Source organism: Ruditapes philippinarum, unplaced genomic scaffold, assembly GCF_026571515.1.
Source record: "Ruditapes philippinarum isolate M1 unplaced genomic scaffold, ASM2657151v2 ctg6125_1_1_1_1, whole genome shotgun sequence".
Classification (NCBI taxonomy): Eukaryota; Metazoa; Mollusca; class Bivalvia; order Venerida; family Veneridae; genus Ruditapes; species Ruditapes philippinarum.
The window spans coordinates 74,150-98,399 of NW_026865915.1; the positions used below are offsets into that span (position 1 = coordinate 74,150).

At 32.1% G+C, this 24,250-nt stretch overlaps 1 protein-coding gene across 2 annotated transcripts; it reads right to left on the bottom strand.

The window, feature by feature from the left end:
- Positions 1–2,367: 2,367 nt before the first annotated feature.
- LOC132730719 (activating signal cointegrator 1 complex subunit 2-like) lies at positions 2,368–24,111 on the bottom strand. Of its 2 annotated transcripts, none has more exons than XM_060716696.1 (16): positions 23,955–24,111; positions 21,113–21,274; positions 20,675–20,845; positions 19,729–19,926; positions 18,858–19,087; positions 17,972–18,043; positions 17,372–17,479; positions 15,949–16,014; positions 14,162–14,236; positions 13,331–13,550; positions 11,697–11,801; positions 11,025–11,128; positions 10,602–10,724; positions 8,532–8,750; positions 6,586–6,655; positions 2,368–4,956 (listed from the first exon to the last, which is right to left on the bottom strand). In XM_060716696.1, the coding sequence occupies exons 1-16, from the start codon at positions 24,024–24,026 to the stop codon at positions 4,699–4,701; spliced, it is 2,253 nt and encodes a 750-aa protein (XP_060572679.1). In that variant the 5' UTR covers positions 24,027–24,111; the 3' UTR covers positions 2,368–4,698. The 2 variants fall into 2 exon arrangements, with proteins under 2 accessions (XP_060572679.1, XP_060572680.1); XM_060716697.1 differs by lacking the exon at positions 23,955–24,111 and adding an exon at positions 22,046–22,070.
- Positions 24,112–24,250: the final 139 nt, after the last annotated feature.

A 24,250-nucleotide genomic window follows, 5' to 3' on the forward strand; every position in this document is an offset into this window, starting at 1 on the left:
AAAAAATCTTGTTAACACTCTAGTGGCTACTGTTGTGATCCAAATATTCTGTTAATTGGTCTGAAAGTTTGTTTTGATGATTTCTAAGTCAAGATCGAACATGGTCATCTTGGATGAAAAACTAGGTCACACCGCCCAATATGGAAAAACCTTGTTAACATTCTAGTGGTCACATTTTCGACTCAATTATCATCAAACTTGGTCAGGATGTTTGTCTAGGTAATTGCTTGGATGAGTTCGAAATCGCATGTGAAACTAGGTCACCGGAGCTAAAAATAGAAAAAATCTTGTTAACAACTCTAGTTGCTACTGTTTTGATCCAAGTATCCTGGAAATTGGTCTGAAAGTTTGTTTTGATGATTTCTAGGTCAAGTTTGAATATGTGTCACCTGGGTAAAAAACTAGGTCGCACTGCTCAAATATGGATAATCCTTGTTAACACTGTAGTGGTCACATTTTTGACTCACCTGTCATGAGACTTGGTCAGAATGCTTGTCTAGGTAATTGTTTGGATGAGTTTGATAATTCAGGTGAGCGATCTAGGGCCATCATGGCCCTCTTGTTTTATATAATTTCATCGGTGGTTTTGTATTTGGTACCTTATAGTAAGCCTATAAGTGTTGAATTTTTTTTTCAGGGTTGTAGTAGGGGTCCAGGGGCAGATAGGGGTTGAGTGTCCAAACACTGATACTGCCACCTGTGCATGCGTACACAGGACACTGTTATGTTGAACAATCTGCAATGGTGGTGGGAAAACGTGCAATTATATGTATGTCGTTTACCTACTCCATTTATCACAAGCACCCATTTTGTACATTAAAATGTCTTTGAAACTCATATAAAAATGTACCATGGTTAGGTTGTAATAAAGTAAGGTTCAGATTTGCCACTTTCATTAATATAAACAATTTAATTATTGTACTGCAGAGGTGAGAAATGTAATGCGGCACTGACCACTGGTGTACCTGAGATATTTTCATGTACACTATCATTAACCAATATTTACGTACAACTATAAATGCCACCAAGGAATGATAACTAATTATTCAGATTAACTTTCACTTTAACGTTGACTTTTTTTGTAATACCAGATGTCATCTTAAAATGTTAAGTATTTATATAATGTAAAATTACAGAAAATCGATGCGCAATGTAATTTATACATCAACGTAGACCTACAAAAAAGCCGCGGATCTACATGCGGCCAAACAGGCTTTAATGTCGTGTTCTATACTTTGTACTTCAGTAAAAGAACTACACATTTGTTTATGTACACGTGTGCTCTTACAGGTAGTATGGAAGCTACATACATGTAATTTACAGAATCACGAACCTTAAATATGGATTATGCCAAGATTATCCGTTCTTAGCTTAATTCTTGTCGGCTATTAGTGTCGCGAAAGGTGGCTTATTACTTTTATTTGATTGATTAAAACGCCAGAGTGGTATTTGGGCATGAAAAAAATGTCCTGTTTTCTTAATTTCCTAAATTCTTGCCAAATTTTCCATTTAAGCGGGAATGTTAATAATCTAATGTAAGGTATTGGAACATCCGACCGGTCGGTGTTCAGTTATGTTTATTTATGATACTTGTCATTCTTGTTAATTTATATATACATATATATAACTATAGCATAGATAGGGCCAATATAGAGGGATCTTTTTGTGTTATATGCTACAATTTGTACATAAGCATAGATTATTTTTGTAATACATTCACTTCTCCAGGTGTTCCTTTCATTAAGAGTTGTTGTTTTACAGTCAGCAAGTTTTACATTACAGCTGGGTTTTTTTCTACTTTCTGACAAATACGATGAAACTGATATTGCAAAAGGCAGTATTCATAAGGATTACAAGTGATACAAGATTTTGCATATAGATACATTTAATTATTAAATCAAGAATTCAGGAATTTGTTCTTGGAATGTATTGGTATTTAAAACAATAGTTTCAATCCTTTTCCCAACTATTACAAAATTATAATCAAATGAACGTCGGCAGAATCGCAATTTAACGTTTTACTAAATTTGAAATTATAACCATCAGCTGTCTATATATTGTAATGTAGCTTTCGGCGGTAGTGTGAAAGAATGCATACAGGTGCCTCGTTGAAATGTAATTTCGGCACGAGTGTCTATCATCCGTCAGGTTTCGAAAGCTAGCCGTTACCTCAATAATCTGTTATTTTTTCTGTATACAAAAAAAAAAAGATTTGAGACCATCAATATTAAAATTGAAGAGAAAAAATTTTGATTAAACCTCCTATCAAACCATCTGTTGTAATATTTTACATTTCCACATATTTTACTTATATTATAATTTTGTTATGTTTTTCATATAAATTCAAATAAAATAAAACAAAATAGATTGTTCATTTTAGTTTTACTTTATTCTTTATTCAAATTAGAGAAGTATTTTCACCAAATTAGCATAATTTTGTCACGATTAAAATAACGTTGTCACATCTTTTACAATTTTTCTGGGCTACAATTTACAGACCATCTTCGTTTAAATTTTACCTTAAAAAGTTTGAGGAGATTTAAAACTGACACCTGTATATCATAAAAACATGTTTAAAACATGTAAAAATTATTTTAAAGTCTAGAATCTCATAAGATACAGTGTCAGGAACATCTATCTTATAATATATAAATACGACACTATTATATCAAATTTGACTTTAACTATGACTTTAAAATATACTCCATGTAAAGGGGCTCCACTAAGGTCCTTAAGTCTACAAACATAACATTTTAAAATCTTATATCAATCAAATTGTACTGCTTAAAACGGAAAAAAAAACATTTGAAAAAAGATAATAAAGAAATATATGCAGAATTAAGTAAAAAAAATCGATATTAATCTTAGCCCTATTGGACTTAAAAGCGATCTTCAAACGCTATTTATTTAGTCAGTGGAGTCCTTATGCAGACTAGCATATACCTAGGAATTATGTACACATTAACATATTTATTTCAGAAATAAAATAGCTATATGTTAAACACATAGCATCTGAAATTTACAAATACACGTGTATACCATACAAATGCATTATACCATACAAATGCATCATATCCTGTTTTTTAAACTTTTTCATAAATACAAGATAGTTATACAATTCAAAACCTCGTGCATGATTATAAGCATTTTGCTCACATGTCCCGTATACGTTTAGCACATAACTTGAGCATAGAAATCATAAATCGTTAAATCATATACTAGTATAAAATAACTGTTGAAGCAGATTCCTATGGTCACAGAATTGTTCGGCAACTATTATTCAACCAATTTAGAAATAATACAATCATTTATATAATTCTTGCCAATCTGCTAAATATAGAAATGTATTATTTACTTGTGTCAAAAGATTTAGTAACAGATAGGCTGACAAGTACAGTAACAGTAAACTGACAACTTGTCAACAACATGAAGAGAATTTCCTAAATATAAACAATTTATTGTAACAAAGATAGAAATATGTATCCTTAAAAACAAAAAATAAAAATCACAATCCCTACTTTATATAAATACATGTATGCTATATCTTTTAAAAACTTAAATTCACGCGAGGAAGCAATTTGAATGTAACTATATACATGTATTTAGAAATAGCAGCCCATAATGATGGCCAGTAAAATAAATTTGTAGTGTTATTAGCCGACCATAGACAATGCTACAAATTAAGTGACCAGACGTGCTCTTAAATAGTATTAAGAAGTCATAGTTTACCTCTAAACATTTTTTAAAAAGTTTATGCCAAAACATATAGTGATGTATAAACTACCATCCAAATTTATGTATTAAAATGGAAGAAAAGACGTGGAATGTATCTCATTATTACCACAATAAATGTTTGTGGCCTGAATGAATGGTCACCATAATGCAATGAGGACCTCAGTATTGTATAAAGTATTTCTTTAATTGTAAGAGTATTTCAAAGGTGATTAAGATACATAATAATGTATAGGGAGATTCCAATGAATGAATCAATCAATCAATCAATCAATAGATCGATCAATTGATTGATCAATCAATCAATCATAGTCAAATCATAATACATATTTTGTTTCAGTTTTAAAAAGGCACCAATCAATAATTTGAATGAACAAAACAGACAGAAATATTTTCAACTTTTATTATTATGATACCATACTTCATTAAATAGAAACAAGCCAATGATTAGGTTATCTTTAGTAACACGTGTAGATAAAATAATACTCTTAAAATATAATGCTTTAACAGAACATTTATATAAATAGTAAGAAGACTGATTTTGGAGAGAACATTAACACAGTAAAATTGAACTACATTTCAATAGATTCAAAGATGGAAAGTTAAGAATTAAATGCACTGTTATTCTACTGCTTACTGCTGTATTTATGACTATAGGAACCTAAATTCTTTATTATGATCATATCCATTCATTTGTACAGATAAAAGATCAGTCATTAATCTGCTTGAAGTAATTAGATTGTGACCTCAGTATAAAGCCAGGCCAGCATGAACTTACATGCACTCTGCACAGGCTCTATACTGTTGGTAACTTATTTCTGTACTTTGATATTGAAATCCCCTAAACTTTAAATTGACTGTTCCAAAAATTCAAAGTAGGTTAAATCTGGCACAAGTTGGTCAAGAGTTAATATTTCGCTGCTGTCTTTCTTCATAGTAAGGTGTGATATGTTAATGCTATAGAAATTAAACTTTTCTTTTTCTATCAGCTGCAGCTCTTCTAAAGTCACCTTTATGCTGAGTTTTCCATTTTCTATTATGCAACACCTCTGAGCTTTGACCTTGACCTTTAGGTCCACCTTTGACATCATGAGTCTTTGGAGCCTGACTGGGTTTTGCCCTCCCAGCTTTGTATCTTGCCCTTTCCTCAGCCCTTTGTCTAAGCACTGCAGGATCTTCAACAAAATTGTCACGTTTTGCAGCATTTGCGTCTTCATCAGATTCCTGTAACAATAGCTTCCATGAGAATAATTTTAAAACACAAAATGACATCATATAAAATAAAACTAGAACTATCATTAAATGTGATTAATACCCCCGCAAGACTGCTTCAGAAATGAGGAAGTTACTAGTAACAGAATACCTTGCAGAAGAACTGAACTGAGTTATGGTTGTGGGCAATTAAAGATAGTTGTGGTTCTTGTATATTGCATTTCCTTTCAATGTGGTTGACCACTGATGAAGTTTTCTTGAATTACTCTGCAATAAGTCCCAAAAGAGTTACGCTTCTTGAGCACTGCACTTCCTCTCATTGCGCTTGACCATTGAATGAAGTTTTATTGTATTCTAAACATAATTTTTTAGTTATGCACCTGGCAAGGAAAAGGAACAAAGGGCAATAACTCTGTTATTACTTTAGATAGAGTTATGGTTCTTGTGCACTGCACTTCCTCTCATTGTGCTTGACCATTGTATGAAGTTGTTTTGAATTCCAACCAGTAGTTTTCAAGTTATGCTCAAGACAAGGAAAAGTAACAAAGGGCAATAACTCTGTAATTAGTCAAGATGGAGTTATGGTGCTTGTGCACTGCACTTCCTCTCAATGTGCTTGGCCATTGTATGAAGTTATATTGAATTCCAGCCATTAGTCTTAAAGTTATGGTCCAAACAAAAGAAAGCAATAACAAAGTAACATAAGGCAATAACTCTGTAATTACTTTAGATAGAGTTATGGTTCTTATGCACTGCACTTCCCCTTATTGTGCTTGACCATTGTATGAAGTTGTTTTGAATTCCAACCAGTAGTTTTCAAGTTATGCTCCGGACAAGGAAAAGTAACAAAGGGCAATAACTCTGTAATTAGTGAAGATGGAGTTATGGTTCTTGTGCACTGCACTTCCTCTCAATGTGCTTGACCATTATATGAAGTTGTATTGAATTCCAACCATTAGTCTTCAAGTTATGATCTGGACAAGGAAAATGCAACGGACGGCTGGACTGACCGACCAACCACAGAGTGACTTCTATATACCCCCCCCCCCCACACTTTGTTTCAGGGGTATAATAATGATTTGAAAAACTTAACGTATAGTACATTTAAACCAGTGTAGGGTATAAGTGAAAATGGCTAAACTTTATTAAAAAGATGTGACAGATTATATGTCACAGTTATACAACCCATTAGGCTATATAGCAAACAAATGTTTATATACAACCATATAACCTATATGAATATATAACTAAGTCATAAGGCTATGTAGCAAAAACAACTGTTTATACAGAACCATATAACCTGTATGCATATACATATATAACCAAACCCATTAGGATACATAGCAAAAAGCCAAGTTCATGTATACAGAACCACATAACCTGTATGAATATATAATCAAAGTCATAGGGCTATGTGGCAAAATCAACTGTTTATACAGAACCATATAACCTATATATAACCAATAACTCTTGTTCTCTCTTGCCCTAAATTTTTTTCACATTATAAGGTCAACACATATATATATATATATCATTTTGTTCTTATATCTCTACTGCCATGAAATAGTCCTACATAATGTAAATAAACCATTGTAAGTTATTATAACTACTAGTATTTGGATGTAAGGCCTTATTGTATACCTCAGATTCTGAATCATTATGTCTGTATGTCCGTGTCTGACCTCCAAGTATCCGAGGTGTTGTAAATGGTCTGAAAATAAAATATTATAAAAAATTACTTGATTTTATTCAAAGTCAGTCAAGCCAATAAACAATGTATTGTTCATCAATATCAAGCAAGTATATATACATGTGGGATTTTTGTTGGGTTTTACTTTGCACCAACACAGTTTAGGTCATTTGGCAACTTTCCTGCTTTTACTGGTGCAGAAAGACCTAAGAGGCCCTTCAATGGATTGTTTCAGGCACAAACAGGCACCCCAGTAGAACATGAAAAGTTTAATGTCATGGTAAAAATGATAAGGCTTACATGTACGCATTTATTATACAAATGTGTACTTATTAACATTAAGTGTACTAATCTAAAACAATATGCTCTAATTCAAAGAAATTACCACCAAATTCCCCATCCCATCCACATCCCCCCTCCCACCCCCCCCCCCAAAAAAAAAAAAAAAAAGATAAGAAAAAAAGAATTAAAACAACAAAGAACATATCTAAACATAATACAAACCATAAAAAAGCTGAATGTTCTATTGAATATTATATTGCCCTTAATTTTAGACAAATATAATTAAAACATGATATGTCATTTTTACTACATGTATCATAATTATTATTTGCTCATTGCATATTCAAATTTTTGCATAAAACAGCAGTTTATGAATAACATATAAAATATTAACCTGTCATGGTTTAAAAGTGTTATTATCATTTCCTTCTTTTTCCCTGGATCATTAATTATCAGAAAACATTTGGACTCCTACCAATTAACCAAATTGCAATAAATAAGCAACAATGAACCTTTGAGGCTTTCCATTTACTTTTATTCAACCCTTTAAAGATTCTACAAGGAAACTGGTTATCTTTTCAATTTGTCAACAGTGCATCTAAAACATAATAGCAGTTTGTTTCATATTGTGCATGCAATTTATCACTTTCTAAAGATATCATTAATCAGGCGAGGAAAAGTATTATATCTAGACAAGAAAATATAACTTAGGGTAATGTTATGCTGTGACTTTAGTTATAAGTGAAAGGTTAAAAGTGAAAAGGTTCATGTCCTTAAATACAATGTACTAGATTTACAAACTAAGTTACCAAAAATTAATGTTTTATAATTATGTATTAGTCATGTAATTTGTTTAATTTAGTTAATTTTTTTTATAAAACAAGAGCTCTAAGTGTGCCGATATGGCACACCTGAGAATATAAAATAAAAAAATTGTTTTCATCCATAGGAGTCCTACTAGAAAATACTACATACCAAATATCTTAGCTTTGGGCTTTTTAATTTCAGAGGAGAGGGATTTTAAAACCTTTCAACTGTAAGTCAATACCAAATATATAAACTTTGTGCCCTGGAGTTTATGACTTTTTATAAAGATAAGAGATTACATTCTCCATGTATTTCTACCTTCTATGACTCACTTGACCATTAGGCTGGAAGCATTTTACATGTATATATCTTTTAAGAAGACCACTTAATCTCAAAATAATTTGAGTGGCTTGGAAGAAGATGTTATTTGAAAAATTGTTGAAGGAAAATACAATGGATTACTATCATCAGGCCACAAAAGCTTACTTTTTAGCAATATACAATCCTGAAGAGCATGTTAAAACTACAATACTTATCTGTTCAAGTATATATTAAAATATCATGATAGGAAGTTATCCAGCAAGATTAATGTTCAATTTCTACAAAATTACCAACTAGGAAATGCAAATAACGTTCAGAGTGGCAACAATATTATCCCTCCACCAGTAAACTAAAAGTTGCGCCTAAGACCTATTTAAAAGTACTGTTTTCAGTTAAACAAAATTTTTTAAACCTTTTGTTCCCAAACTTGTTACAAAAAATTTAAAAGTTTAAAAAGGGTAAAAAAGAAAAAAGTGCAAACAATTACCTGACAGTTGAAAGTTCATCAGCAGAGTCAGCATCATCTGCCCCTACGTTATTCACATCATATGTGTCATCATACTCGTCATCATACATGTCACGTGTATATGTCACCGTGCCATCGTCTATCACGACCTCATGTATTACACCATAATCTTTACTAATGGCAGACTTTATATCCTTTAATTCAGCTTGGTCACCTATGCTGACATTTTCTGTTTTGTCCCTAGAAAAGGAAAAAAAAGTTTATTTTTAATGCTTTATTGCTTTATTTCTAATACACAACTGTTTTTCCTAAGCCTATCAAGGGTTCAATATTCTTACTTAACCACCCAATAAAGACAAGAACTGCAAAACATCAAAATATGTACAGTGAAAACCCTTAATAAAGCAATGCTTTAAATAATAAATATATCTAAATGTTCTTAACACCATATACATTTTTTTAATTAAAGTTAAAAATAACTGAATGGGATAATAGAAAGACATTTAGCATCATAGGCTCAGTTTGTTATATCTCTGTATTTTCTTAATTTGACCTTTCTTATCCTAATATACTGTAATACATATATTTATCCTCAAATTGATACAATTAAATGAAACATAACATTGAAGGCTGCAATAATTGCTCCCCAACGCTGCTTTGTCACAGCTAAAAAACCTATAAACATAGGACACTGATTTTTTAGTGTCAGTCACCTTGACCTTTATGCCATTCATGATTGACCTTTAACCTCATTTGTATGACATATGCAGGGTCATGAAAAATGAAGAATAAGAGAATTTTTACACTTTGTAAGCTTTAAAACAACTGCAGGTTATAAGGTTTCAAGCATAATCAATCAACATAAGATCTATTTTGTTGTATGTCACATCAGTACAAATGTGAATATCATTACACTTGTTTACTGTTATTTTACTACCGTTAATCAGGAAAAATTCTGGGGTTGTTCTGTACCATTTCAGAGCACTATAATGCACTTGATATCCTTTATATGCTGTTAAAACTAAAATTTCACCTGATGTGCTAATGCATCACTTTTGTGTGGAAAAATTGTCATTTAATGACCTTGACCTTCCACAGATGTCATAACAAATGTGTAAATGTCATTATTACACAAAATATAAAAATACTGGATATACAAAATTGAAATTTATGGATTTAGTATCTGTTAAAAATCTTTTATGTTTTAATTTTATATGAACCAATATTATGTAATCAAATGTCATTTCTGAAATGAAAAGGTTAACTGAGGTTTGTGTGAATTAACTGAATTTATTGAAAATGTATCAAAACATATTTGTTCCATGTCATGATAAGATGCATAACTAATTTTACACTCAAAATGACATTTGACAACCTTATAAACATTGCACACAAAATTATGAATACATATATCAAAATGAAATTATAATCTGAAAATATAACAAATATATTGCCTTTTTTACACATACAGGAAACACGGTGGCGGAGAAAAACAAATTATTTACAAAAATGGACAGATATTTTATGTTTCATGAATGTCAATAACATAACTTCCCACATCTTTGTCATAAAAGCACAGGAATATGGATGACACCTGCTGAAAGTTTGGCAAACCAACCTGGGAACATTTGACAATAGCCAGAAAGTATACGAAGTGGTATTGACAGACAAGCAAACAGTTTCAACTCTGTTTTGAAAAACAAAACAAAACTTGATCTGTGTGGGTATTCTGGTCTTGATATATGCTAAAAAATAAGGATTTGAATGACTAAGTGTAACCTTAAAATTGATCTGAGGGAGTGCAAACCAGCATTCTTAAGTTCCTTTCATTGGTTCAAAAGAGAGGACAGAAAAATTTGAAATTCATACTGAGGAACCAAAACTTGTCGTTTGCACATCATCTTGTTATGGTTGACATTTCTGCCACACAGTTTCTATTTCTTTCCATCAGTTCAAAAGATACAGAGCAGACATGAAATTGCCAATGAACCAGGTGCAAAACATTATATGGAAAAAGTAAGATGGTAATAATACAAGTTACCATAAAAATATATGAAAACATAGACAGTAATAATGTGAGTTATTACTTACAGTTTGCCTTTACGTATTTTCTGTTTGTCTATATCATCTCTGTGGAAAACATCAAACTCATCAAAGTCATAAATATTCTTCCTTTCATGTAACAAACTGGGTGGGGTAACTGCACGCTTCTTTCTGAATATATTTGAAAAGATAAACATTTTTACATTAAAATTGACAGAGTCAAAGAAGTTGACTAATGTATTATAAAAACTACATTGTGTAAATCAAATATGGCTTTTATAACAATCTTTGGCAAAAAGATCGAAAGACAGTTATCATCATAATATTTCTAAACAGGAATAAATAATTTGAAATTTGCTTTAATGTAGAAACTATATCTTAAGTTTTTATCAGTACAACATTATTTGGAAAGTTGTGTTTATTTTACAGTAAGAGGGTACAAAATATTTTTTATAAATATTCATTTAATACCTTGGTATTTGTCTATCAACCTCCTGGAGTGATTGCGGCAGTCTATCCTCTAATACAGCATTTATCACTCTCTCTATGTCATAGTTCAGCTCTTCTAAACATACCTGCAAATAATCAAACAATATATTTTCTGAAATAAAACAATACTTCATAAAATTGCTTTAGCCATCACAATATCTAGAGATATTATTAAGTCAAAATTTTACGATGATTTAATTTAGTGTTTTGATATATCTAACTTCCATGTTACAACAAGATGACCAAATAATTCACTTGAGAACAATACAAGGTCTGATAGACATAGATATAACAGATATCAAAAAAAGATGCCCTAAACAAAGCTTAAAGACAATGAATAACTAGATTTTAATTACAATCACTAATAGGTCATTACGCATGGATATTAAAAATCTTCAGTTACTTATTTTAAGACAAGAACTGTTCTAAGACAGCACACTCTACTATTATCAGTGCAAACAGTTAGAAAAAGGGCATGTAACTCAGATTTATAAGACTTGTTTCCATGATATAAGATAATAACTGAGAACAAGTGTGTGAAGTTTCAACCCATTCAATTCAGTACTTTTGGAGATACCAACTTGCACACTCAAAAAATAACCAAAGTGTGAGGGCTATGGCAACGCCAGTGTAAATACAATAGCTCTCTCTTACCTCAATGAATCCCTCACCAAGGTCTGGTAATAAATCTTTCACAGAGGACACCATAGAGTCCAGCTCCACACCTGTCACTTGTGGGGCACATGCTCCTACAATATCCTGTACAAAACAAAATAAAAACTTTCTTACTGTGTCTCCTGTTTGAAATGTGGACATAAGGATATTTATATCAAGCATAATGAATCTCAGAAACAAATGGTATGAGAGCTGTCCATAGGACAGCAACGCTCGACTATTCTTAGTGCTTGATAGTAAAAGAGCCTTAATTAAAATGTAAAATTTTCTAAGTTAACAAAAGGACAAAATTTTTCTTAAATCCATGTTACAGTTATAGGCCTTGAGAAAGTCCTATTATGCTCTCAAAGAAGAATATAAAATTTCAACTTGTTTCAGGCCCATATGCCAATGGACTTGGAAAATATTTGAGGTATTACAAAAACTTTTACGTAAAATCTAAGTCGAAAAAGGGGCATAATTCTGTCAAAATGCTTGATAGAGTTATATCCTCCTGTCTACAGGTTTGGGTCATGATGGTGAACAAGTGTGCAAAGTTTCAAAGCCATATGTCAATGAACTTTGAAAAAATTTTAAGGTATTACAAAAACTTTAACATAAGTGGTTACGCTGACGCCAACACCGACACTCGGGTGATTACAATATTTCTACTTATTCTTATCGAATTGTCGAGCTTAAAATGTAGACTTTAAATGGGTTTATATATGAAGATTATATATAATATCCCAAGAGAACATTCACAACACAAATTTGACAACATCTTTCCTGTTTGTTAGTCCATAATAAAACTTGATAGAAAAACAAGTCCAATATAAAATGTTTCACTCTAGTAAAGGTGCTGATCCTGAACCCTTATGCATTGATAAAAGCATTTCAATACAGAACTGTGGAAGCGCATTCTTCATTAAGAGCAATGGCTCATCTACTCATAATTGTATACTGATATTAAAATCTTTAAATGAACTGAAACCTGTCTGTTTGTTTATCTAGTTATTACAATGACTTCAACACAATTTAGGTCATTTCTTGACAGTTGGTCCATATACCAGGCTTTCCTGGATAATTAACCAGTAATATAGAGAATACATGGTTGATGTCGGGATGCAAAAAAGTTTATCCTGTGAGTGAAAAAGTGTATCTTGGCGAGCTTACCGCAGTGTACCGGGTAAACCTTCTCCATCTTGACATCAACCATGTATTTGATTTATCCTACTTTAAATCATGTTTTTAGAATAATTAAATGGTTTGGTTTCATTCTTACTTTTCCCCGATAAAATAGCATCTATATGTAGTTTTGTTTTGCTGCTAAACAGTTGACGTCATCATATGACGTAATGACTGGAGATAGATAAGTTAATTTGGCAAGGCTTTATCCAACTGATGATATTGACAGTAGCAGGATAAAATCAATTTCTCTGCATGGGACTGACTACCCATCCCATCTGAATCAGCTTTGAGAGACAATTGACCATTAGAATCAATGTAAGAGATCAAGCACTGAGAAATTTCGCCTCACCCAAGGATTGATCTAGCAAACAATCGTTTACAAATCCGGTCCTACTGAGCCAAGCTAGTAGTGATCAGCCCTCTAAAACAATGTAAATAAAGCTTACAGAATCTTCTACTTGGTATATATCTGCCGGCAGACTTGTAGCCGTCTGCTGCACAGATGATGTGTTTCCTCCACCTACTGCACCAACCATTTCACCAGACGACCCATCAGGGCTTCTCCTTCCACCTCTCTTCATTGCACCTTTTGGGGACTTCCTCTTTCCATAAGTAGAGAATGCACTGTTAACAGCATCTTGTATATACTGAAGGCGAGTCTCATCACTGCTCTAATGTCAAGGTTATATCAGCCAATATTTAATGTCAAGGTTATATCAGCCAATATTTAATGTCAAGGTTATATCAGCAAATATTTAATGTCAAGGTTATATCAGCCAGTATTGAATGTGAAGGTTATATCAGCCAATATTTAATATCAAGGTTATATCAGCCAATATTTAATATCAAGGTTATATCAGCCAATATTTAATGTCAAGGTTATATCAGCCAATATTTAATGTCAAGGTTATATCAGCAAATATTTAGCAAGAGTATTACTCCTAAGTGAATAGAATATGCATTCTCTCAAATCCGATATGTATAATCAGACATATCATTTCAGCAATTTATAAAGACAGAAGTTTATAAAGACAAAATTTTCAAAATTTGTTATCATACTTAAAACACTGTGTTTCATTCAAAAGAAATTGGTTTTAAACTACGAAATCAGACTTGTTTATATAACTTTCTACAATGCCCAATACTTTTAAGGTACAACATCTTTAACTAATAGTGAACAATTTATATTGTCATCAAAATGATAAAAAAGAATGTTCTGAGTGAAAAATTATTGTGTTTGGTAAGCAAGTACTACAAGTATTATGGTGCAAGGATACATTCCACATGCTGCCTGTGACAAAATCTCAATGTCACCTTGGAAACTGTGTAAACTCTCATAATCTGCCAAAAATCTGCAAAAATACAAATACAAACATGCATCTATCTTCAACAACAATTAAACTGACTTTTCAAATTTTGTGAGACTTTGTGTGCCTGTTTTGTTCTGTTTTTTTTTTTGGTCTGGTTGAATACTATTTAAATATATCATAAGGTGATTTCCAAGCTTTACTGTAAATCAAATGCCCTTCAGTTAGATCTGTCATTGATTTATAGCAAAGTATATTGACGATACATCGATATTGGATTACAAATATCAGCGATACACCGATCGATAGAAATATCGATATGTACTCCTTATTTCTTGTATATAATTAACTTTCATTCCTAGTAAACAGACTTCACGAAATAGGTCGGTCCGACGGACATGTCCGATAAATTTTGCTCAGGTCCGACAATTTTTTATTCCGGATCGGTCCGACTGTCCGGCTTTTATCCAAGCCGCATGTATACAAAATGGCATCGCTAAAGGTGCCAAACCTGGGAAAAAACAAAAATCTACGTCAGAGGAGCGCGCAGAACACTCAACAGCAATTAAAGGATGAAAAGAATAGACCTGAGACAAAATTTAATGAAAAATGGAAGCAGGACCATGACTTGTTGGTGTATGACAGGGAGGAGATGAAAATGCGCTGTACAGAATGTGCCGATTTTTACGGCAAAAAAATTAAAACCAAAAAGTGTCTTAGAAATACAAACAAAAGTTTTTCTTTGATTTTGATAAATTTTATTCGGTCTGACAGATTTCGTTTCGGTCCGACAGATTTTCTTGGTTTGTCAGACCCAATGTCTGACAGTTTTTTTTAACTTTCGGGAAGTCTGACTAAAATATATGTTCTCTTCATACAAATATGTTGTGTCCTGTTTACAAATATCCTTTGTAGGACTTTTTCCTAACCATTTTTTGTCATCACTGCTATGAAATGTATCCATTATATAACAACAGCTTGGTGTTAGACATGGCCACCTGCTTTTGTATATGTTTTGGTTGAATTTTCATAATTCATAAACATCAAAATAATTAACCAAAATTATCGATTTTTACAAATGTGTATCAATTATTGATCGACAGAAAGATATCAACGATACATCGATATCGTCTCTATCGATGACAGCCCTACCTTCAATTCATTATTTTCAGACATGAGAACAACCACCAACCTTCCTTAAGCTAGCTTTATAGCTTTCTCACAAGAAAGAATGATGTAGAATTTGTAGGGGCTATTGGTTGAGTGTAAATGTATTGAGCCACACAATATACAATAAAGGAAATAACTTTAATGATGATTTTGTTTGTTTTGGGTTTTAAGTCACACTGACACAGTATAGGTCATTTGGCGACATTCCAGCTTTACTGGTGGAGGAAGACCTCAGGTGCCCTTCTGTGCATTTTTCAGGCATGAACGGGCACCTGAGTTGACGTTCTATAAGCTAGCTGGATAGCTTCCTCACATGTAAAAATCCAAAGTCCCTGTCGGGATTTGAGGGGCAAGTGGTTTAAAGTCAACAACCTTAACCACTCAGCCTAAGAATGAATGATGAATGACCCTCTGAACCTAAACATTTCAACATTTCATTAGGATCATCCTTTCAGTATATACATGTATAATCAAACCCAGAATGAATGTTCATGTATGTTTTCTTCATAAAGTATGCATCTAAAGTATTCTCAGAAATAATAGTCCTACAAAAGGTTAAGGAAATTATATAGGATGTGGTTTTCTACCTTCGTTCTGCTAATACAGATGATACAATATGAAGATAGTCATCTACAAAGTCTATAACTGGTTCCCTGTAAATTACAAACAAAATAATATTAGTTATAAAGATTTTTGACAGGTTAAATGGCCCTATATAAACAGGAAATATAACCCAAGCTGTTGGGCCATGGTTATATTGCAAAAAACCGTTCATGTATGGTTATATAACCTATCCAGAAGATTTATACAAATTTATAATACAGCAAACTTCCTTTTTTAAGAGAAAAAAAAAGAGATTTCTTCATAAAATGACAGCAGTCATGTATATAAATGTCACAATAATTTTTTTTTTGAAATTCTAAACTTCCACATAAGTAACTCTCCTTTTCATACATGTTGTAATTATTTACTAGCCTAGTTTCTCTATGAAAATATATGTATCTTTTGATCCGGTTATTTTATGTAATTCTTTTCGAAAATTATATATGCTATGTAAAATAAGTAATAGAAAGAGCACCGAAACACGAGGCTATCTGATTTGTACGAGGGCGCGTAGCCCCCGAGTATTAATCAAATTGCCGAGTATTTTGGTGTTCTTTCTCTTTTGTATCATAGTCAAACATAAAAGCACGTTCCCTGTTGTCACAATATGAAACCCCGGCAAAAATGAACCAATGAACGAACATCTGAATATGACATTTCTGTCGCTTTCTCTTTCTCTGCCATCACAATATGTAAACCCCAGCAAAAATGAGCCAATCAATGGGCATGCTCTGGAGTGCGGGTAACTAATACCCGCACTCCAGTTAACGCACTGTGCATGTATATGTATACGATTTAACCCCGACACATTTTCAACAGAAAGGTCTCCAAACTATGATACAATTACGTTTATACATACATATGCACATGTTTTATTGTATAAAAACAATAATAGACGTTTTATCTTATTGTAATATAATAATGTTTCTTTTATGCGCCAAATGTGACGTCTATTAACATAGACGTCTGTTTAGTACGTTTACATCATTTCCTTTATGTATCAACTGACGAAGCTAATAAAGCGTAACATGTATTGATATCTAAATTTGTGATGTTTTTGATCTATTTGTCGTAACAATTATCCAATGAAAAGCAACGTTACAAACCATACATGCATTATTATAAATATATGTGTACATGACTGCTTCACCACATTAAAAACAATGTTCTTGCTAAGTTAAATGCTGTCTAATCTCTAAAGAAATTAGACATTTTTTAAATTTAAGACATATATTATTCAATTCTAAATGCAATTCTTACTAACACAAGGTTTCAAGCAATGAGCATAAGCTTGAGAAAAACTTAACATATAAAAATACAACTGTCCATTTACATCAAAAACATAATATTATATTATAAATTTAATATAGTCAAAGTTTCTACATGTATGTTTATAGCTGAACTTACCTTTTCTCTAATATAGGCTGTATACAGCACTGGGCCATTATGGTTTGGAAGACAGTCAAAAGGCATTTCTTGGCCTGGATTAAATACTGCTTCAGTAAAAGCTTTTCTCTGTAAATGATAAATTTTTTGTGTATAATACCTACAATAAAAAGTTGGGTTTCCTGACATAGAATAAATGGGAACAGTTGCCTAGTGGTTAAGGTGTCTGCCTGTCAACCCAGGGATCATGGGTTCTAGCCTGACTCAAGTCACGATAATGTTTCCTAATATGACTGGTTTGTTCTAGGAAGCAGATTTGAAAGTGATTAATATAAGTTGCAAGAACTTATATTGCAATCAAGCTAAAATAAAGATGTTTAAACTAAATAGATTTGATTATACAGGGTTGGCCAGACAAGAAAATATATATATAATGACCGAAATATTAACTATACATGTAAATATAAAATCATTTCTTCTATTAAAGCTTATTTGAAAAATTATTTATTCTGAAAAAGACTCTTTTTACAAAAGAATGGTAATTGCAATGACTTCTGAATTTAAGTAACTGAGTTTGTTGTCCATAAATATTATCATACCTTGATCTTCTTTATAACTTACTTTGTCTCAATGTCTCTCAGTTTCAAAGCTGACAAAGCTTCTGGTATAACTGCTTCATAAAATGATGGTAACCTATAAAACACAAACAGTCATCTTTAATCATAAAGACATTTTACTTTTTCATTCTACACTAAGCTCTAGTAACTCTAAAAAGGCCTTGTATAATTATGTAAGCTGTCCTGAAATGGGATATAGAGAATACCATGCTAGTGTCTGATATTATAAAATTTATCAGGCAAGGCTAAGAAAAAAAAGAAGGGCGAGGCTGTGCCGAGCTCTTCATTTTTTTTCGTGCCGAGCCTGATAAATTTTATAATATTAGACACTTGTTTGGTATTCTATTTATCATGTTTTCAATTGTTGATTGATTTTTTTTTATTTTAATTGAAGCAAAACCCTATCCAGAACCTCTCGTGTTCAGACAGCACGCAATAATATGTGAAATGTCAAATCAAAAAGAAATAGTCCCGAATGTTTTAGTTAATTGTAAGTGACGCGTTCATATTCAAAATTTCTATTCGATTCAAAGTTTATCAGTTAAATATTTCCAACCCAGTAGCAGGAAAATATATTCCATTCTTTTTATTTCATTTCGCAAATTTCGCATATTTTTGATAAGGTGTCTGATAAAGCTTGGGGTGACTGATAAAGCTAGGTTTATCAGGCATGCACTTTATCATCAGAAATCAATGTAATGACATGATAAAATGCAGTTTCTGGCCAAACACTTTATAGCAAACATACAAAAATTAAACACAATATTTCAAAGAAAATGTGTTGGTATGATTTATGAAGGTTAAACCCTATGGCAACAAAACAACACTCTTAAAAATTCCACTTTGTATCTTTTGCTTATGTGAGGACAAAACGGCTCATGAATATCTACCTCACCAGAAAATCACTTTCATGAAACGCTTGGCAAGCTGTTGGATAAACTTCTAAAAATGAGGTCAAGGTCATTCCTATATCTGACAGATACAACACAATGTCTGTATACTCTGTCACACTCATAGTAACCAACGACTGTTTCATGTTGCTATGGTCACTAAGTTTCTGTGGAGAGTGGGAGCCGCTGTCAAACCTGATTCCACATTTACCCATGACACTGTCAAATACCTGAAGTGTAAAACAAAGACTGCTCACTTATTTTCTATAAATTCTAAGTAGAGCCCTTCCAGAAATGTCTTTGCATCATTTGAAAGTGAAATGCCAAAGCAGAGGTACCAAGAAAATGTAGACAAACTAAGCAATAATTATATCATTCCAATGTTATACAGAACTAATTAATGAATTTCTATTTAACATAGGCACACTCAAATGAGTCATAATTTTTCTTTAAATGACATTGCAATAAACAGCACTGTATACTTTAAATTAGAAGGTCTACATATTTTACAATGCATGAATCAGTAAATATCAATATATGATAAAATTCATAGAGAGATAGTTAAGACTGCTGACTCGGAATTACTCCCCCCCCCCCCAATGCTGTAGGTTTGAATACCAACAGGGACTCTGGATTATCTTATGTGAAGCAGCTAGCTTATGGAAGGTCAGTGGTTCTAGTCCGGTGCACTCTTGTGCCAGAACTAATAAACCGAGTGACACAGAGTTTTTCTTCCACCAGATAAACTTAAAAGTCGTCATATGATCGTAATAGTGCCAGTGTTACTTGAATCACAACCAATCACAGCATATACATTTGTATAAGTGAAAGACATATATTACAATATAAATAGAACTATTTTATATCAAACCTGTGACAGTGTACCAATGGTTTGTTCCAGATCCTCGTTGTATTTTGGCTGCTTGGTAAAGATGTTTTCTATCATTTTGGTCAACAAAGGGCCATTACCCTGTCCATATAGTACACATATGTCTAACAACTTTGGAATGTCAAATATAAAATTCTCATAAAGTATCTCACCAAATACACTTGGGGTAATATAACATTCCTGAAAATAAAAATATAGCACAGTCATTGAAACATCACATCTCTACTTTCATGATATTTTTATAGTAAATTTATCAAGCACTTTTAATTTGTAAAACAATGTTTACTGAACAAGCAAAGTACATGAAGCTACTTTAAGATATTTATAATTTACATAAATTACATACAATGTTCTAAAATATGCAAACATGGCTCATTTTTAAACTGGACTTCTTTAAGTTTGTGACTACAGCAACTTTCTCAACAAATTCTGTCAGAAGGTTTTAATTTCATTTTAACTGAATATTGTGCATTTAATTGAACACCATAACATCATTAACTTGTTACAACTTCAAAACTAGGCTACACTTCATAATTATTCTACACTTCATAACTAGGTTACAACTTCATAATTATTCTACACTTCATAACTAGGCTACACTTCATAATTATTCTACACTTCATAACCAGGTTACAACTTCATGATTAGGCTAAAATTTCATAACTAGGCTACAACTTCAAAACTAGGCCAAAACTTCATAATTAGGTTAAAACTTCATAACTAGGCTAAAATTTCATAACTAGGCTACAACTCCATAATTAGGTTACAACTTCATAACTTGGCTTCAAAATCAACTAACATTAAGTTAATATGTGTGAAAATTAAGTTCACTTTTAAGTGTGTACCATTTCACTAAACCTTCATAACAAAAGAACTATTTAATTATATGTATTTAATACAAATGGATAACTGTATATTTCAGACAAACCTTGGATTCTTTATATGTCGACATACGGACGCATGTCATGAAGACAAGTCTATGAACTTGATTATGTCTATCTCTAGCATTGTCTGGGAAGTCAGCTAGTATATTGTATGATCGTGGAGCAAACCGTAGATAACTGTCTATACAGCGATGCAGTGTCTCGTCAAATATTGCCTGTAATATGAGAGATATTTTTATATCATACATAATATTAACCTTTATACTGATGACTTTGTGCAATAGATTTACACCCATATGAAGTTTAAGGGATATCAATATCAAAACAGCTCAATAACCAGTGGTAAAGATTTTACTGTAAATCAATGCATCTAATAAATTTGATTTTCTTGAACTTACAGGGAATCATATTGATTTAGAATGAGATGAAAATATAGAGCAAATCATAATTAAATATAAACAATACATATCGAATGCAGATACCTGACACCAGAATTTGTCATGTGGAAGCTGCAGTAGCCAGTGCAGATCATCCTCTATGAACTTTAACCTTTCTAACCAAGCTTCATATTGCCCTTTGTCTGACAGATTTTTGGGTGGAGGCTGATAACTTACAAACTGTACTTGTTCCATCCATCTCGGATCCTAAAAGCAGTTTAATATTAGAATATTTTCTATTTCAAATCTTTGTAGAAATTTTTTTAATTTTTTAAAATTCAAAACAAAAAGGTTAAATTATGGCACCTAGTTACATGTAAGTTGCGAGAAACTTAGTACAGTTCCACTATGTGATAATATAGCTATATAGAGAGAATATTAGCTGATTTGCTAATTTTTCGTTATATCTTTCAATACTTTAATATAGATCATATAGATAATATACCTTGTTCCTAGACTTTTTTCCTAATTTCAATGATACATATTTTTCCAATGAAGCTCTTGTACTTTCCTGGTATGCTTGCAGAAATATGTGAAATATATTTGCAATACACCAATTGACAGTTTCCAAACTAGCAGACGACAGGCTATTCTTATCAGTAGAATTGCGAGTAAAGACATGGACTGCGTTTAGGGCGAAGTCAGGCGAAAACTTCGCCGTAAATATTTTCACTTCGCCCTATATGATCTGAAAAGCGAAATTCTAGTCGCCCTAAAATCTTATTGAAAAGTCTGAGATGTATATATATTTCTCCACTCGATAATACTGCCTGGAGGCATATTTAATTGTGTAATCTGACATAATTAGCACACGCGCTGAAGCGTGGCCATAGGGACATTTGGAATTCACACTTGGAAATCCACATCGCTAAAAATAGCGCATTGATTATACGGTAAATTAAAGCTGTGAAAGACCCTGATATGAATGCAGCAGATGATAAAAACATGAAAAAGCAATCTAATTGATAATTAAGTTACCTCAAACGTATATTTGTGTCTTATTTACAATATCCCCTGTACGTTTTGTTTGACCTAAACGTTTTGTTTGATTTACAATTTCCCCTATATGTCCTGTTTGATTTACTAGTTCCCATATATGTCCTGTTTGACTTACAATATTATATCCCATATACGTTTGTTATCACCATTACATTTATGATAGTAATATTCATCATTAAAACTGATGTAAATTGATAGAATTTGGATAATTATTATGAATTAAAGAAGTCAGAAACTGTTGAACCTAAAAAAAATTTAAAAATGTTGTGTTGATGTAAATCAAATGCTTAAATAAACTTTATTGAGCAACTTATAAATACTTCATTAAATATCATCATAGCGATTTTCAAATACACATTTGTTTATTTTCCATGCCATATACATGTATATTTTATATGCATGTACATATAAAGGTGTACATGTATATTTTGTGAAATAAAATTAGAAAAAAATCCAATGATATAACTCGATTTGATGATCACTTCTCCCTAAATTTCAAAACTTCTCCCTATTTTTTCTGAAGGGAGAAGTCACTTCTCCCTAAATTTTCAGTCCAAGGTAGTCCCTGTAAAGATAACCAGTTGTGTATATCACTGTATAAATCATATGTAGAATGGTCTGACTTGTGGTAGGTTTAACCCTAAATTTAAATGCCTTTAGTGTGAAACAATGTGTTAAAATATATGCTGAGATGAAGCTAAGATTACAAGCTTTTCATTGGTGTAATAAATTTAAAAAACGGACATTAATAAATTGCGCCAAACTAGCGGTTTAAACACGGCTAAATTTGTGTTGTTTTACCATTAGAGATATCAATTTTACTTGAAGATTATAGAAAAAACTATTATTTTTTTTCACCCGACATACCTCGGTTATTTGGAAAAGAGTCAACTCGGCCCTATACCAACTCGGCACGGGTCAACTCGGCCCACTTTTTACAAAATATATATAACGTATTAAGTTTGCTTTGCTAGTTAACTTTGTTAAGGTAAATGAATAATAAGAAATATCTTATTATTATATAAGTATACATTGTACTTCTGCCGAAATTAAGTATATTTAGAAAAAAAATTGTTATTTGTCTTATATTTATAAACTCTTTCTCTGTCGAACTACGTAATTAACCGAAATAACCGAGATATATCGAGTGAAAAAGCAAGAGTTGTTTCCCTTAGTTTCCCTTCGCTTGCAAAAGAATGCAAATTTAGCCGTGTTTAAATCGCTAGTTTGGGGCGATTAAATGACCGATTTTAAAATTTGTTACACCAATTAAAAGCTGGTGATCTTAGCTCCCTCTCAGTATATATTTCAACACATTGTTTGACACTGAAAGTATTTAAATTTACAGTTAAACCTACCACGAGTCAGAAATACAGTGAGATACGCAATCGGTTATTTTTACTCGCAATTCTACTGATAAGAAAAGCCTGTCTGCTGCTAGTTCTGAAACTGACAATCTGTGTTTTATAATTAATTACAATAATAACAACACAAACCTAAATATTAATAATTCAAAAGTTGGCCGAGTTGACCCATGCCGAGTTGGAATAGGGTCGAGCTGACTCGGGGGCCGAGTACGTTTTAGGGCCGAGCTGACCCGGATTCCGGTTATTTACGTAGTTCATGTACAGACTGTCAATAAGTGTATTGTTAATTTCATTTTGTCTATTATCTTACCCATAATGACACCAGGAAATTTTATTCTTAGATGCTTCATTTCCCCTTATTTGTCTAAGATGTATATAGTTTTTTTTACAAATAAATGAATAAAACTTTATTCAATATAATCTGTCAAAAATCGTCTCTACAATTGTCACCAAATTGGGGCGAATCGTTAGTGAGGCGAATATTTTATCGACAAAATAACAGGCTTAACATTTTATCTTACCAATGCTGCAACAGTTTGTTTACTTTTCCCAGATTCTACAATAACATGCAGTTTATCTAGTGGACCACTCATTTTTAAAACGTGAAATTGGTAAGGATAGTCAGCCTAGTGTCAAAAATTATTGCGCAACGATAGATCAAGAATTCATCCGAAAAGGATCAGGGAAAGGGAGAAACAATTAGTTACATGGTAAAATTGTATATTTGAGGTACAAAAATTCTACATAAAAAGGTACACAAAACTTTAAAAAATAATTAAAATTTTAATAATATTTTTGAAAATGGTACAATTAAAAA